This window comes from Oncorhynchus kisutch, linkage group LG5 (assembly GCF_002021735.2).
Source record: "Oncorhynchus kisutch isolate 150728-3 linkage group LG5, Okis_V2, whole genome shotgun sequence".
NCBI classification, from domain to species: domain Eukaryota; kingdom Metazoa; phylum Chordata; class Actinopteri; order Salmoniformes; family Salmonidae; genus Oncorhynchus; species Oncorhynchus kisutch.
Genome location: NC_034178.2, coordinates 58,685,221 through 58,700,954, shown reverse-complemented (window position 1 = coordinate 58,700,954; position 15,734 = coordinate 58,685,221). Strand labels below are relative to the sequence as shown.

General features: G+C 43.2%; 1 protein-coding gene across 1 annotated transcript; it reads left to right on the top strand.

Moving 5' to 3' along the window:
* Positions 1-1,899: 1,899 nt before the first annotated feature.
* LOC109890275 (cAMP-dependent protein kinase type II-alpha regulatory subunit) lies at positions 1,900-15,541 on the top strand. Its single transcript, XM_031825518.1, has 10 exons — positions 1,900-3,957; positions 4,350-4,391; positions 4,537-4,676; positions 8,642-8,748; positions 9,007-9,160; positions 9,239-9,340; positions 10,944-11,018; positions 11,106-11,171; positions 11,338-11,476; positions 14,946-15,541. Exons 1-10 carry the CDS (start codon positions 3,717-3,719, stop codon positions 15,068-15,070), a joined length of 1,191 nt encoding a protein of 396 aa, XP_031681378.1. The 5' UTR covers positions 1,900-3,716; the 3' UTR covers positions 15,071-15,541.
* Positions 15,542-15,734: the final 193 nt, after the last annotated feature.

Sequence of the window (15,734 nt, the reverse complement as noted above, 5' to 3'; positions counted from 1 at the left end):
GTGGAATATCAACAATCTGATTATGCAGCATGATCATTACACAGCTGCACCTTGTGCTGGGGACAGGGAGCATGCAATTGGCATGCTGTCCATTAAAATAACATCAAATTGATCAGAAATACAGTGTAGACGTTGTTAATGTTGTACATTTTTATTTCTTTATTTTTATTTAACCAGGAAGGGCTGATTAAGATTTGAAATCTCTTTTTCAAGATGCTGCCAAGATAGGCAGCACCAAGTCATTACACAATTACAGACAGACAACATGAAAAACGACAAGTAATCTAGTAAAAACCATAGAATTCACAAGAGTATAACAAAATCATAAAAAACATTGACAGGTCAGGGAATCAATCTCAAAATCTTTCATCAGTGATTTAAAAACACCAATCGGGATAAGTTCTTCCAGTTTAAAAGTATTTTGTAAGGTGTTCCAAGCCGATGGCGCAAAGTACATAAAAGCCCTTTTACAAAATTAAGTTCGGACATTTGGAACAGTTGGCAGGATAAAGTCCTGTGAATGAAGAGAGTACCCACCACATTTATGAACAATAAAAATGCCCAAATAAAATGGAGGTAAAGCCAAAATGGCTTTGTAAATAAAGGTATACCAGTGACTGAGCCTACGAGTGACTAGAGAAGGCCGGCCAACCCTTGTATATAAAGTGCAGTGGTGAGAAAGGGCTTTGCAGTTTAAAATAAATCTCAATGCACCATGGTAAAGGGTGTCAATTGATCTCAAACACTGAGCAGAAGCATTCATATATAAAATATCCCCATAGTCTAGTAAAGGCATACATTTAGCTGATACTATCCTGCTTTTGGCTTCAAAAGAAAAACAGGCCTTATTCCTAAAATAAAATCCCAACTTCAGCTTACATTTTTTTGTAAGTTGTTTGAATATGCAATTTAAAAGAGAGGCCGCCATCAATTAAAATTCCAAGATATTTATGAGGTTACAGTCTCAATCTCATTGCCCTGACAGGTAGTAATAGGTGAAAGGTTTAGAGATCTATTTCTTGCTTTAGAAAACACCATTACATTTAGTTTAGTCACTATTGAGGATAAGCTTCAATTGACACAAGGTATGTTGAACAGTATAAAAAGCAGTTTGCAAGTTTTGGAAAGCTTTTGTGAGAGACGAGGCACAACAATAAATAACAGTATCATCAGCATAAAAGTGAAGTTGCGCATTTTGCACACTTTTATCTAAATTATTTATATAAATAGTGAATAAGAGGGGACTGAGTACAGTGCCCTGGGGCACTCCATTACAGACAGACAATTTAACAGACATGAGCCCATGAAATTGAGTTTTTTATTTTATTTCAGGCAGGGTAGCCTAGTGGTTAGAGTGTTGCCGAAAGGTTGCAAGATCCCCAAGCCGACAAAGTACTAATCTGTCGTTCTGCCCCTGAACAGGCAGTTAACCCACTGACTTGCCTAGTTAAATAAAGGTAAAATAATAAAATTATTTAACCAGGTAGGCAAGTTGAGAAGAAGTTCTCATTTACAAAAGCAGTTCAACACAGAGTTACATGGAGTAAAACAAACAAACATACAGTCAATAATACAGTAGAAAAATAAGTCTATATACAATGTGAGCAAATGAGGTGAGATAAGGGAGGTAAAGGCAAAAAAAGGCCATGGTGGCGAAGTAAATACAATATAGCAAGTAAAACACTGGAATGGTAGATTTGCAGTGGAAGAATGTGCAAAGTAGAGATAGAAATAATGGGGTGCAAAGGAGCAAAATAAATACAGTAGGGGAAGAGGTAGTTGTGTACAGGTGCAGTAATCTGTGAGCTGCTCTGACAGTTGGTGCTTAAAGCTAGTGAGGGAGATAAGTGTTTCCAGTTTCAGAGATTCTCGTAGTTCATTCCAGTCATTGGCAGCAGAGAACTGGAAGGAGAGGCGGCCAAAGGAATAATTAGTTTTGGGGATGACCAGAGAGATAAACCTGCTGGAGCGCGTGCTACAGGTGGGTGCTGCTATGGTGACCAGCGAGCTGAGATAAGGGGGGACTTTACCTAGCAGGGTCTTGTAGATGACCTGGAGCCAGCGGGTTTGGTGACGAGTATGAAGCAAGGGCCAGCCAACGAGAGCGTACAGGTCGCTGACAAAACGGATGGCACTGTGATAGACTGCATCCAATTTATTGAGTAGGGTATTGGAGGCTATTTTGTAAATGATATCGCCAAAGTCAAGGATCGGTAGGATGGTCAGTTTTACGAGGGTATGTTTGGCAGCATGAGTGAAGGATGCTTTGATTTGCGAAATAGGAAGCCAATTCTAGATAGAATCCTGTAGCACCCCCATAGAGACTGCCAGAGGTCCAGACAACAGGCCCTCCGATTTGACACACTGAACTCTATCAGAGAAGTAGATGGTGAACCAGGCAAGGCAGTCATTTGAGAAACCAAGGCTGTTGAGTCTGCCAATAACAATGTGGTGATTGACAGAGTCTAAAGCCTTGGCCAGGTCGATGAATATGGCTGCACAGTACTGTCTCTTATCAATGGCGGTTATGATATCGTTTAGGACCTTGAGTGTGGCTGAGGTGCACCCATGACCAGTTCTGAAACTGGGATTCGAAATGATCGGTAGTCTGTTTGTTCACTTGGCTTTCGAAGACCTTAGAAAGACAGGGTAGGATAGATATAGGTCTGTAGCAGTTTGGGTCTAGAATGTCTCCCCCTTTGAAGAGGGCAGCTTTCCAATCTTTGGGAATCTCAGACAATACGAAAGAGAGGCTGGTAAATAGGGGTTACAACAATTTCGGCAGATAATTTTAGAAAGAGAGGGTCCAGATTGTCTAGCATATGTACATATGTACACATGCTGTGTGGCTCACATTAGGCTGTTGTGTCTTTTGAAAGTGACATTAAATATGCATGTTGGTCGGACAGGTCCATAGAAATACTGTATACTAGAAAATAGTTGATAACGCTCCCCTTCCCAGAAATGAATGACTGTAATAGCCTACTTCAGACCACAGATAGAGCACCTTGCGTCAACGTCCGATACACAATTGGCCTAGGTTAGACTGGCATGAACTACATTTGATCTGAAGGTTTTGACAACCTCGTATACCCAGTCAATACTTTCCGATACACTGCTTCTAGTCTAAATGGGGAAACCGGTAGCCCTGTCAATGAACCAGTCGACGTGGACGGGGGTGGGGTAAAGGATGGTGGGTATCGCCGGGGGGGGGGGCAGAACCGCGCTGTGTGCATTTATCAAAGTAGGCCATGCATTATGTCAGACCTTAACTCCTCTTCAAAAGGCCACAATGCAAGGAGGTCGGTAGATTGGTTAAAAATGTATTTGTTTGATTGCTGTCATTGGGAGTTTTTAGTAAATGTATTTGTTTGACATTTAACCTACTTTGAGATTTGCCATGGCTGCTGATCATTGATCTGGCTCTCTTTATCCTCACAAAGTCTTGGCAACATTGGTGGATGGATGCATTTTATATTGGACAGACACTGAAGGTTATATTCAAATGCTATTGTATTTTTAATACTCAGGCTATTTAGCATTCTTTATGAGTTCTTAAATTTTACAAATCCCTGGTCTTGGAAACTCTTGATTGGCATAGAGTTCTATGATTTTCTTAGGCCTATTGCTATGGATTAGGCAGATAGTTTAATTCAAAATTGTATTTTTAAACTTGTTAAAGATAATTTATAGGCTCGGCCTATCATAGTTCTGTGATGAGCATCGAGATACCTGCTGGCTTGATGGATTTGCTGCAAGGATACACTGTGGAGGTACTACGGCGCCGACCGCCAGATTTGGTTGAATTTGCAATCCAATATTTCACGCGTCTACAAGACAGCCGAAAACACGACAGGCATGTCAAAGAAAGCTTAGCCGATTCTACACGGGAAGGAGTGGCTTTTGATAGTATTTCAGTTGAATCAAATGAAGATGAAGACTCTGATGATGCCTATAGTGAGTGACATTTTTATCTCTATTTGGCCACTATTTTTGCAATATTCTTCATGATTTGATTATTAAATCTATTTTAAAAGATTTTCTCCTCTGTATTTTTATTATAACCTTTTTACTCTAAATTATATAACTTTTTTAACTCTCACTTTTAAGTCTATTTTAAACAAAATAATACAAGTTTGTTTGTGGGTATCTCTGCCTCTTGATAACTCGGTTTCTGTGCCCTGACAATAAGTGATGAGAGAAAATTAGAGAGAAGAATCTGGTATGGTAGTAGGGGGATGGTCATGCACTGTAAGCTAAAGTGTGTCACTGGATCCATAAGAACAACTAATGATGTTCAGTGGGACCAACTTAATATCTGATGCTGAAACATTTCTCTCTCTCGATAGTGCCCCCCTCCAACCCTAATAAATACAGTCGCAGAGCATCTGGTGAGTGTCATCCTTTGGTTTTGCATCCATTATATGCTGTGTATAAAAAATATTATTTCAGTCTCACTTGTGTGTTAGTTACAACATTCCCTTTGAGTGAATTTGTTTGTCCCCAGTGTGTGTCACAGTCATTTTGCTCCCCCAGTCTGTGCAGAGGCCTATAACCCAGACGATGATGAGGATGAGGACTTTGAGCCGCGGGTGGTACACTCCAAATCAGACGAGCAGCGTCGCAGACTCCAGGACGCCTGCCGAGACATTCTACTGTTCAAAACTCTCGACCAGGTAGAGTATTGTATGTAGTCCTGTAAGGGAGTGCGTAACTGGTGGCAGGGAAGTCTGGCGCAGGAGATCAAAACTGGATAATCAACGGATCAGTTTTATTCATAAAACCACCGGTAACCAGAACCACAAACAAATGGGTACAAAACCCGTCGCGCACCAGAGAAAACGTGCACATGCACTTACAATAAACAATTCTGCACAAAGACATGGGCTAGAAGACCGGCGACGCCGAGCGCCGCCCGAACAAGGAGAGGTACCGACCTTGACCGTCTCCAGCTGCGCGCCGACACCAGCCTCAGGGACGACCCAGAGGGCGAGGCGCAGGGCAATCCGGAGAAGATGGAACTCCTGCAGCATTGAAGGGTCCAACACGTCCTCGACCGGAACCCAGCACCTCTCCTCCGGACCGTACCCCTCCCACTCCACGAGGTACTGAACGCCCCTCGCCCAAGGCCTCGAATCCAGTATGGAGCGAACGGAGTACGCCGGGGCCCCCTCAATGTCCAGAGGGGGCGGAGGAACCTCCCCCACCTCAGACTCCTGGAGTGGACCTGCCACCACCGGCCTGAGGAGAGACACGTGGAACGAGGAGTTAATACGGTAATCGGGGGGAAGCTGTAACCTGTAACAAACCTCGTTCACTCTCCTCAGGACTTTAAATGGCCCCACAAACCGCGGGCCCAGCTTCCGGCAGGGCAAGTTTCGGGTCGAGACCCAGACCCCGTCCCCCGGTGTGAACACGGGGGCCTCACTGCGGTGACGGTCTGTGCTGTTTTTCTGGCGCAGCACGGCCCGCTGAAGATGAGCATGGGCAGCTTCCCATGTCTCCTCCGCATGCCTGAACCAGTCGACCACCGCAGGAACCTCGGTCTGACTCTGATGCCAAGGTGCCAAAACCGGCTAGTGGAGCAGTTAGTGGAGGAGTGGCGGAGCGAGTTCTGTGCCATCTCGGCCCAGGGCACGAACACCGCCCACTCCCCCGGCCGGTCCTGGCAATAAGACCACAGAAACCTGCCCACATCCTGGTTTACTCTCTCCACCTGCCCATTACTCTCGAGCCGACCAAGCACCCTGCGCACCAGGGACACATGTTCGGCGCGTGTAGCGGAGTACATCAGAATGTCATCCAAAAACACCACTACACCCTGCCCGTGCAGGTCCCTGAAAATCTCGTCTACAAACGCTTGGAAGATTGATGGCGCATTCATCAACTTTTCCCCTGATCCTTGAGATGGATGAAATCATACCTTGAAGGCAGAACTCAGTGTGTCAGAGTGAGCAATGAGCTGTCGCCCACTCGTAGCTATGATGTGGGCGTGCCCCAAGGGTCAATACTGGGGCCCCTCCTGTTCAGCCTGTACATTAATGATCTACCTTCTGTCTGTACTGGGTCTGAAGTTCAAATGTATGCAGATGATACAGTGATATATGTGCATGCAAAGAGCAAACAACAAGCTGCACAAGAACTCACTACTGTAATGGTCCAGGTTACAAAGTGGCTCAGTGACTCGTGTTTGCATCTCAATGTGAAAAAACCTTTTTGCATGTTCTTCACAAAGAGGGCAACAGATGCTACTGAGCCAGATGTCTATGTGTCAGGGGAGAAGCTCCAGGTGGTATCCGATTTTAAGTACCTTGGCATCATACTTGATTCCAACCTCTCTTTTAAAAAGCATGTGAAAAAGGTAATTCAAATAACCAAATTCAACCTAGCTAATTTCCGATTTATACGAAATTGTTTGACTACAGAGGTAGCAAAACTGTACTTCAAATCTATGATACTCCCCCACTTAACATACTGCTTGACTAGTTGGGCCCAAGCTTGCTGTACAACATTAAAACCTATTCAGTCTGTCTACAAACAGGCTCTCAAAGTGCTTGACAGGAAGCCCAATAGCCATCATCATTGTCACATCCTTAGAAAGCATGAGCTCTTGAGTTGGGAAAGTCTTGTGCAATACACCGACGCATGTCTTGTATTCAAGATCCTTAATGGCCTGGCTCCCCCTCCACTCAATATTTTTGTTAAACAGAAAACCCAGACATATGGCAGCAGATCCACAAGGTCTGCCATGAGAGGTGACTGTATAGTTCCCCTAAGGAAAAGCACCTTTAGTAAATCTGCATTCTCTGTGAGAGCTTCCCATGTCTGGAATACACTGCCATCAGACACACATAACTGCACCACATATCACACTTTCACAAAATGCTTGAAGACATGGCTAAAGGTCAATCAGATTTGTGAACATGGTCCCTAGCTGTGTGTTGCCGCTTTCCATGTTGTCTGTTGTCTGTAGCTTGTGAGGTGTGGAAACACTTTGTTGCTTTTATGAATTTTGTCTTGCTGCTTTTTGTTCTATGTTGCTCTGTCTGTATGCTACGTCTTGCTTGTCCTATGTTGCTCTGTCTGTATGCTATGTCTTGCTTGTCCTATGTTGCTATGTCTTGCCTGTTCTATGTTGCTATTGTCTATATTGTAATTGTTTTTAATAACCTGCCCAGGGACTGCGGTTGAAAATTAGCCGGCTGGCTAAAACCGGCACTTTTACTGAAACGTTGATTAATGTGCACTGTCCCTGTAAAAAAATAAACTCAAACTCAAACCCGTACGGCATGACGAGGTACTCATAGTGCCCTGAGGTGGTATTGAAAGCCGTCTTCCACTCGTCTCCCCCCCGACCGACAGACCCCGATTTGGACGTCCGCGAGTAGCCAGCAGGTTATCCAGACGGATGGACAGGTCCACCAGCTGGTCGAAGGGTGGTGTCTCTGCAGGCCAACTCCCGACGGACGTCCTCGCGCAAACTGCAACGATAATGGTAGATTAGGGCCCTGTCGTTCCATCCCGTGCCGGGGGCCAGGGTCCAAAACTCCAGGGCGAACTCCTGGGCGCTCCTCGTCCTCTGTCTCAGATGGAAGAGCCGCTCACCCACCACTCTACCCTCGGGCGGGTGGTCGAAGACTGCCTGGAAGCGGCGGGTGAACTCCTCAAAATGGTACAACGCTGCATCTCCCTCTCCCCACACGGCGTTGGCCCACTCCAGGGCTTTCCCAGAGAGGCACGAGACGAGGGCGGACACCCTCTCACGGCCCGAAGGGGCCGGGTGGACGGTTGCCAGGTATAGGACGAGCTGCAACAGGAACCCCTGGCAGCCTGCAGCAGTCCCGTCGTATTCCCGGGGAAAGACGAGACGAATCCCACAGGGACCAGGACCTGTCTCTCCCAGCGGTCCATTGTTTGGACAACGCGGTCCATGGCGGTGCCAAGATGGTGGAGCATCGACGCGTGCTCCCGGACGTGCTCCTCCACCCCTATACCAGGGGCACCTGCTCCTGCTGACTCCATTAGCGGTGCGGAATTCTGTAGGAATTCTGCAGGAGAGCAAAACTGGGTAATCAACGGAGCAGTTTTATTTAAAAAAACACTGGTAACCAGACACACAAACAAATGGGTACAAAACCTGTCACGCACCAGAGAAAACGTGCACATGCACTTACAATAAACAATTCCGCACAAAGACATGGGGGGTACAGAGGGTTAAATACACAACATGTAATGAGGGAAATTGAGACCAGGTGTGTGAGAAGACAAGACAAAACAAATGGAAAATGAAAAGTGGATCAATGATGGCCTGAAGACCAGTGACGCCGACCGCCGAGAGCCGCCCGAACAAGGAGAGGAACCGACTTCGGCGGAAGTCGTGACAAGTCCTTGTAAGCCACTGAGAGTAATTCATTCTAACTCAGTGAGAGTAACTTGTAAGTTAAAAGTAATAGCACTTACTCTTTTATCTTTTTATCTTTTGTTTGGTTATGAACTCAACAAGCCCCCTCTCAATAGAGACAATACACATTAGAGATTGTATGGATTCATTTGTGTGATACTTGCTGGGTGTCCCAGTTTAGTATGCAAACACACACACATGGTCCTCTTCTAATGTGTGACTGTTGTTTCTCTCCTTCAGGAGCAGTTCTTAGAGGTTCTGGATGGCATGTTTGAGGTGTTGGTCAAACCACAGGAGCACATCATAAACCAGGGGGAGGATGGAGACAACTTCTATGTCATAGAGCGGTGTGTGTGTGTGTGTGTGTGTGTGTGTGTGTGTGTGTGTGTGTGTGTGTGTGTGTGTGTGTGTGTGTGTGTGTGTGTGTGTGTGTGTGTGTGTGTGTGTGTGTGTGTGTGTGTGTGTGTGTGTGTGTGTGTGTGTGTGTGTGTGTGTGTGTTGAATCTATCATTTTTTTCTGTTTGAGGAGCATTAGGCCTAATCATGTGAATATGATGTTCTTTGATTCCTCTGGTGTCCTGTGTACCTCTCTTTGTCTGCTGTAGGGGTGTGTACGACATTGTTGTGCTGATTGATGGAGTTGGAAAGTGTGTGGGGAAGTATGACAATAAGGGCAGTTTCGGGGAGCTGGCTCTCATGTACAACACCCCGCGCGCTGCCACTATCATGGCCACCCAGGAGGGGGCACTGTGGGGATTGGTGAGTCACAGTAGTGTGTGTGTGTGTTTAATGTGTATCTATGAGAGATGGGTTGTAACCTTTATGTGAATGTTTTAGGATCGGGCCACATTCCATAGACTCATAGTGAAGAACAATGCCAAGAAGAGAAAGATGTATGAAGCCTTCATTGAGTGTGTACCCCTTCTAAAGTCTCTCGAGGTGTGTGAAAAAATCCAGAAAATCACATTGTAGGATTTTTTATGAATTTATTTGCAAATTATGGTGGAAAATAAGTATTTGGTCACCTACAAACAAGCAAGATTTCTGGCTCTCACAGACCTGTAACTTCTTCTTTAAGAGGCTCCTCTGTCCTCCACTCGTTACCTGGATTAATGGCACCTGTTTGAACTTGTTATCAGTATAAAAGACACCTGTCCACAACCTCAAACAGTCACACTCCAAACTCCACTATGGCCAAGACCAAAGAGCTGTCAAAGGACACCAGAAACAAAATTGTAGACCTGCACCAGGCTGGGAAGACTGAATCTGCAATAGGTAAGCAGCTTGGTTTGAAGAAATCAACTGTGGGAGCAATTATTAGGAAATGGAAGACATACAAGACCACTGATAATCTCCCTCGATCTGGGGTTCCATGCAAGATCTCACCCCGTGGGGTCAAAATGATCACAAGAACGGTGAGCAAAAATCCCAGAACCATACGGGGGGACCTAGTGAATGACCTGCAGAGAGCTGGGACCAAAGTAACAAAGCCTACCATCAGTAACACACTACGCCGCCAAGTCCCCCTGCTTAAGTCAGTACATGTCCAGGCCCGTCTGAAGTTTGCTAGAGAGCATTTGGATGATCCAGAAGAAGATTGGGAGAATGTCATATGGTCAGATGAAACCAAAATATAACTTTTTGGTAAAAACTCAACTCGTCGTGTTTGGAGGACAAAGAATGCTGAGTTCCATCCAAAGAACACCATACCAACTGTGAAGCATGGGGGTGGAAACATCATGCTTTGGGGCTGTTTTTCTGCAAAGGGACCAGGACGACTGATCCATGTAAAGAAAAGAATGAATGGGGCCATGTATCGTGAGATTTTGAGTGAAAACCTCCTTCCATCAGCAAGGGCATTGAAGATGAAACGTGGCTGGGTCTTTCAGCATGACAATGATCCCAAACATCCTGCCCGGGCAACGAAGGCGTGGCTTCGTAAGAAGCATTTCAAGGTCCTTGATCTCAACCCCATAGAAAATCTTTGGAGGGAGTTGAAAGTCCGTGTTGCCCAGCAACAGCCCCAAAACAGCCCCAAACACTACTCTAGATGAGATCTGCATGGAGGAATGGGCCAAAATACCAGCAACAGTGTGTGAAAACCTTGTGAAGACTTACAGAAAACGTTTGACCTCTGTCATTGCCAACAAAGGGTATATAACAAGTATTGAGATAAACTTTTGTTATTGACCAAATACTTATTTTCCACCATAATTTGCAAATAAATTCATTAAAAATCCTACAATGTGATTTTCTGGATTTTCTTTTCTCATTTTCTCTGTCATAGTTGAAGTGTACCTATGATGAAAATTACAGGCCTCTCTCATCTTTTTAAGTGGGAGAACTTGCACAATTGGTGGCTGACTAAATACTTTTTTTGCCCCACTGTATGTCTGTTTTATTTGACCACAGAATTGTTTTTGTGTCCTTTACAATCAAAATTGTACTGTGTATTCAAAGTACAACATAAGAGAAGGTACAGAATGCATGTAAAGTTTGATGTATACTTTTATCACACCTTCTGCCCTCGTCTTTTCCTCAGCTCTCTGAGAGGATGAAGATTGTTGATGTCGTGGGAATGAGAGCGTTCAAAGATGAGGAGTGCATCATAACACAGGTATTATGGCTTTTTATTGTACAGTTCATCTAAGATTATTCTTTACTTTGAACCACTGCTTCTTCTACTGCTTTTCTACACTTTTAGGGGGAGGAGGCAGATTGTTTCTACATCGTGGAGTCGGGCCAGGTGAAGATCATGATAATAAGCAAAGTAGGTGTACATGTTTTGCTCTTCACTTGGGTGTGTGTTAGACCTACTCTATAAATAAAGACGTTGCTGTGGGTACCTGCTGCAAGGAACTGACTGTACTGAATGTATGCGTCTAGCATCATTGGAATGTGGTACAACAGACTCAGCTGTATGTCTCCCTACCTAGACTAAAGCAGGACAGCTGGACAATGCAGAGGTGGAGATTGCACGCTGCTCTAGAGGCCAATACTTCGGAGAGCTGGCTCTGGTCACCAACAAACCACGTGCAGCATCCGTCTATGCTGTAGGGGACACCAAGTGCCTGGGTACGTTGTACAGTGAGCTCCAACAGTGAGCTTCAAAAGTATTGGTACAGTGACACATTGTTTGTTGTTTTATTTCTATACTCCAGCATTTTGGATTTGAAATGATACAATGACTATGGGGTTAAAGTGCACACTGTCAGATTTCATTTGAAGGTATTTTCATCCATATCAGAAGAACCGTCTATAAATAAGAGCACTTTTTGTACATAGTTTTTAGGGCACCAAAAGTACTGGGACAAATTCACTTATATGTGTATTAAAGTAGTCAAAAGTTTGGTATTTGGTCCCATTTTCCTAGCATGCAATGAAGCTCATGACTCTACAAACTTGTTGGATGCAAGTTTTGGTTGTGCCTAATAGAAATTAATGGTAAATAATGTATTGTGTCATTTTAGAGTCACTTTTATTGTAAATAACAATAGAATATGTTTCTAAACACTGCTACATTCATGTGGATGTTACCATGATTGCAGATAATCCTGAGCGAATCGTGAATAATGATGAGTTAGAAAGTTACAGACGCACAAATATCATACCCCCAAAACATGCTAACCTCTCACCATTACAATAACTGTCTCTCCGTCTCTAAAGCAGTCAGAAATGAATAGATCAGGGAGTGTATTCAAGCAGGGGGGAATTCTGACCTGAGTTAAGTGCACGTAAATGGAACGCAATTCCCTTTTAATGTACTTCTCTCTTTATGCGTACTCTGTATTCTGACCTTGAATTTAAGCATGAGAATAGCATGCTATTCACCCGCTATTCGTTCGTGGTGATCTAAGAAATGAAGTTGTGACGGAAGTGTGTTTACTGATACGCCATATTCTGACCTTGACTTAATTTCCTCATAATTCCACCACCTTTACACCATGAATAAGTAAACCATGAATACGTTTGAGCAAACCTGCCAGTTCCAAGTAGAAAAAGCATCTACTTTCTTTATTTCTGCAACTGTTTTAGATGATTTTTCCTTATGATCCCTGGAGACGAATGTGAAACCAGTCATATGGAAGCAAACTAAAAATCATATCAACATGACATGTATTGCGGACCCTTTCCCACAGTGAAGTAGGCTATAAATAGCTGTGCTGTTATTCAGAATTGTAATTGTTTGTCCCCCGATGATGTCCCAACGCAGATGCTCGTTGGCGCGCACGAGCAGTGTGGGTACAATAATTGAATAACATATATTCCTACATTTATTTTGCTACGCTTGCGCACCCGAGCGGTATGGTCAGCCTGTAACATGCTGACCGGACACGTCGCCTCCGTTGCAAAATAAATGTAGGAGCATATGTTATTCAATTATTGCCAACGAGCGTCTGCGTTGCCAAGGGCTAAAATAGAAGTAATTCCTATTTCTGACGCAGATCGTGCTGCAAGTCCTGCCTTCACCATATAAATTCAAAGATCAAAAAGCCTGGAAGGAGAAGAGATGACTAGAAATGATTTGGTTGACAGTTTTATGTGTGGATGAATTGTCGGAGTAGAGGACCTTGTGCATTTGATGTAAAATAACAGCTCAATGTTTATATCCCAGGACAAATTAGCTAGCAACAGCAAGCTAGCTAAATAAGACAAATTAGTTAGCATGTGCAAGCTAGCTAGCTAAATTGCCATACATGTTTAATGCTTTTCGACCTGTCCCCAAATTAATGTAATTGGTTCAGAGTTTGTTTTGATATTTTAACCTGCATGTCGTGATCGTGTTTGGTGTGTGGGGGTCAAAATAAATATATGCACAATGGCGCACGCACGCAGCCGGTTTGGGTTCCGTGTAAATGTCTAACATGCTGACCAGACCGCTCACACGCGTGCTTCCGCGTGCGCCATCGTGCGCATGTTGATTTTGTCCACCCACACCAGAAGCGATCAGGATATCAGGATATGCTGGTTGAAATATCAAAACGAACTCTGAACGAACTATATTAATTTGGGGACATGTCGAAAAGCATTAAACATTTATGGCAATTTAGCTAGCTTGCTTGCTGTTGCTAGCCAATTTGTCCTGGGATATAAACATTAGGTTGTTATTTGACCTGAAATGCACAAGTTCCTCTACTCTGACAATTAATCAGATAAAAAGGTAAACCAAGTTAGTTTCTAGTCATCTCTCCTCCTTCAGGCTTCTTCTTTGGACTTTATATGGCGTTTGGCAACCAACTTTAAGGTGCATTACCACCACCAACTGGACTGGAGTGTGGACCTCAGTTCATCTTTCAATCACCCACGTGGTTATATGCTCCTTAAAAACCAATGAGGAGATGAGAGAGGTGGGACTTGCAGCGCATCAAGTGTCACAAATAGAACCAAGTTCTATTTTAGCACCTGGCAACGCAATCACTCATTGATGCTCGAAAGCATTGTGGGTACAATGATTGAATAACATGTATGTGTACATTTATTTTGCAACGCGAGCGGTGTGATCAACATGTAAGCCGTTGGGGGGCTAACATATGGAATTGTTTTAAGTTAGTCATACCATGGATCATTTAGCTAGTCAAAAAGCAAATCTTAAGGAATAAGGTTTTGAAGTGTCTGTCCAATATCTAGGAGATACAAGAAAGCTCAGGAAATATTTGTGTTTGTTTGGCACATATTTAACCCTTTATTTTTAATGGCACAAAACTATTTCCATACTTCTATTAATTTGTGTGGGTTAACTTCAGACAAGTCCTGTGAAACTTATGGGGTCGTAGAGCAAAACGGTGGCTAATATTTAACATGATAGAAAAAGGAAACAAAAAATGTGGGTAGCCTATAATTAAGACATTCGAAAGTGCCCGTCTCTGGAAGTTAAAAGGCCATACAATTTAAATTCTACATAATTGCACAGCATTTCATAAACTTGACTGTGGGAAAGTTGATATGATGATATGCTTCAGTATGCTGCCAATATGACTGGTTTCACATTTGTCTCCAGCGATTTTAAGGTAAAATAAAGGCTATCTAAAACATGTGTCATTTATATTTGCAATTCTGTTATCCAAACAGATTACTCATTTACCTAGCTCTTATCAAATTGTAAATTACAGTGCATGGAGAATGCTGTTATTTCTATTGGAAAAAAATTAAGTAGATGCTTTTTCCACATGAAACAGGTAGGTTGGCGAGACCTTAATAGGTTCCTCGCGTGTAAAGGTGGTGGAATTATGAGGGAATTAAATCAAGGTCCGAATATGGTGTATCTGTAGACATGCCTACGCCACACCTTCATTTATTCAATCTCCACCCAAAATGAATTGCAGGTGAATAGCATGCTATTCTCATGAAATTCAAGGTCAGAATACACAGAGAAAAGTGCATAAAAAGGGAATTACATTCCATTTACGCACGCTTAACTCAGGTCGGAATGAATAAAGGCCCAGAAGATCAGTTTGGGTCTGTTTAGCTTTATCGGCTTTTTATTGTTTGACTTGACTTGCACTCCCTCCTTTTTTCTCTTTCCTCCTACACCCCCGCCCCCCAGTAATAGACATTCAAGCGTTTGAGCGTTTGCTGGGTTCCTGTAAGGAGATTATGAAGAGGAACATTTCCCAATACGAGAACCAGCTGGTAGCTCTGTTTGGTTCTAGTGTAGATTTGAAACATTAAAGTATAATTGTAAGAAACAGCACACTAACACAATCCCACAGAGTGCTTCCTAAATGCATACTAGCTTTACATACTTACAAGATATTTGTTGACATTTAATTGTAGAATCTACTGGACCTGATTTAATAACTGATATCAACGTTACAATGTGAACTGTCTCAAATTACTTTGATCATTTTGTTTATATGTAGTATTTTCCTTGTTTGATTATTGTGGAAGTATCTGTATTGTTTACCGTGTTGACTTGGCAATTGTTCATGCATGTTAGCCCAATTTATTGATAATTCTAGCCCAATAGCTCCCTCACAAACAGATGCTGTTTTTTGTACTGAAATTACCTTGAGGTCAAAGGTCCATCAATCAAATATTAATATGTGCTTTGATATGGAAATACTTTTCATCTGCAGATGGGGAGATTTCATAAATATAATCCCTGGTCAAAATGTTATCAATAAAGTAAATGGAAGTTGGTATTATGCAATGATTTCTGCAGTTAAAACTGTGCTGTGTTACTGATGTGCTGGGTGGCACTGGAGTTTATTGAACTTCAGGTGGTGTGAAAGCCAAGTGTCGGTGGGTAAGGGCTTGGACCAACGTGTTACTGTTATGTAACTATTCTGTGATTAGCTATACAATTCCAATACACAAGTCACCCCTTTGGTAG

Excerpts from the sequence above, each read along its gene's own strand:
- LOC109890275 (XM_031825518.1), top strand. The coding sequence starts at position 3,717 with ATGAGCATCGAGATACCTGCTGGCTTGATGGATTTGCTGCAAGGATAC. Across the intron at positions 9,161-9,238 it reads AGGGGGCACTGTGGGGATTG|GATCGGGCCACATTCCATAG; the intron begins GTGAGTCACAGT and ends TGAATGTTTTAG. Across the intron at positions 11,172-11,337 it reads AGATCATGATAATAAGCAAA|ACTAAAGCAGGACAGCTGGA; the intron begins GTAGGTGTACAT and ends CTCCCTACCTAG.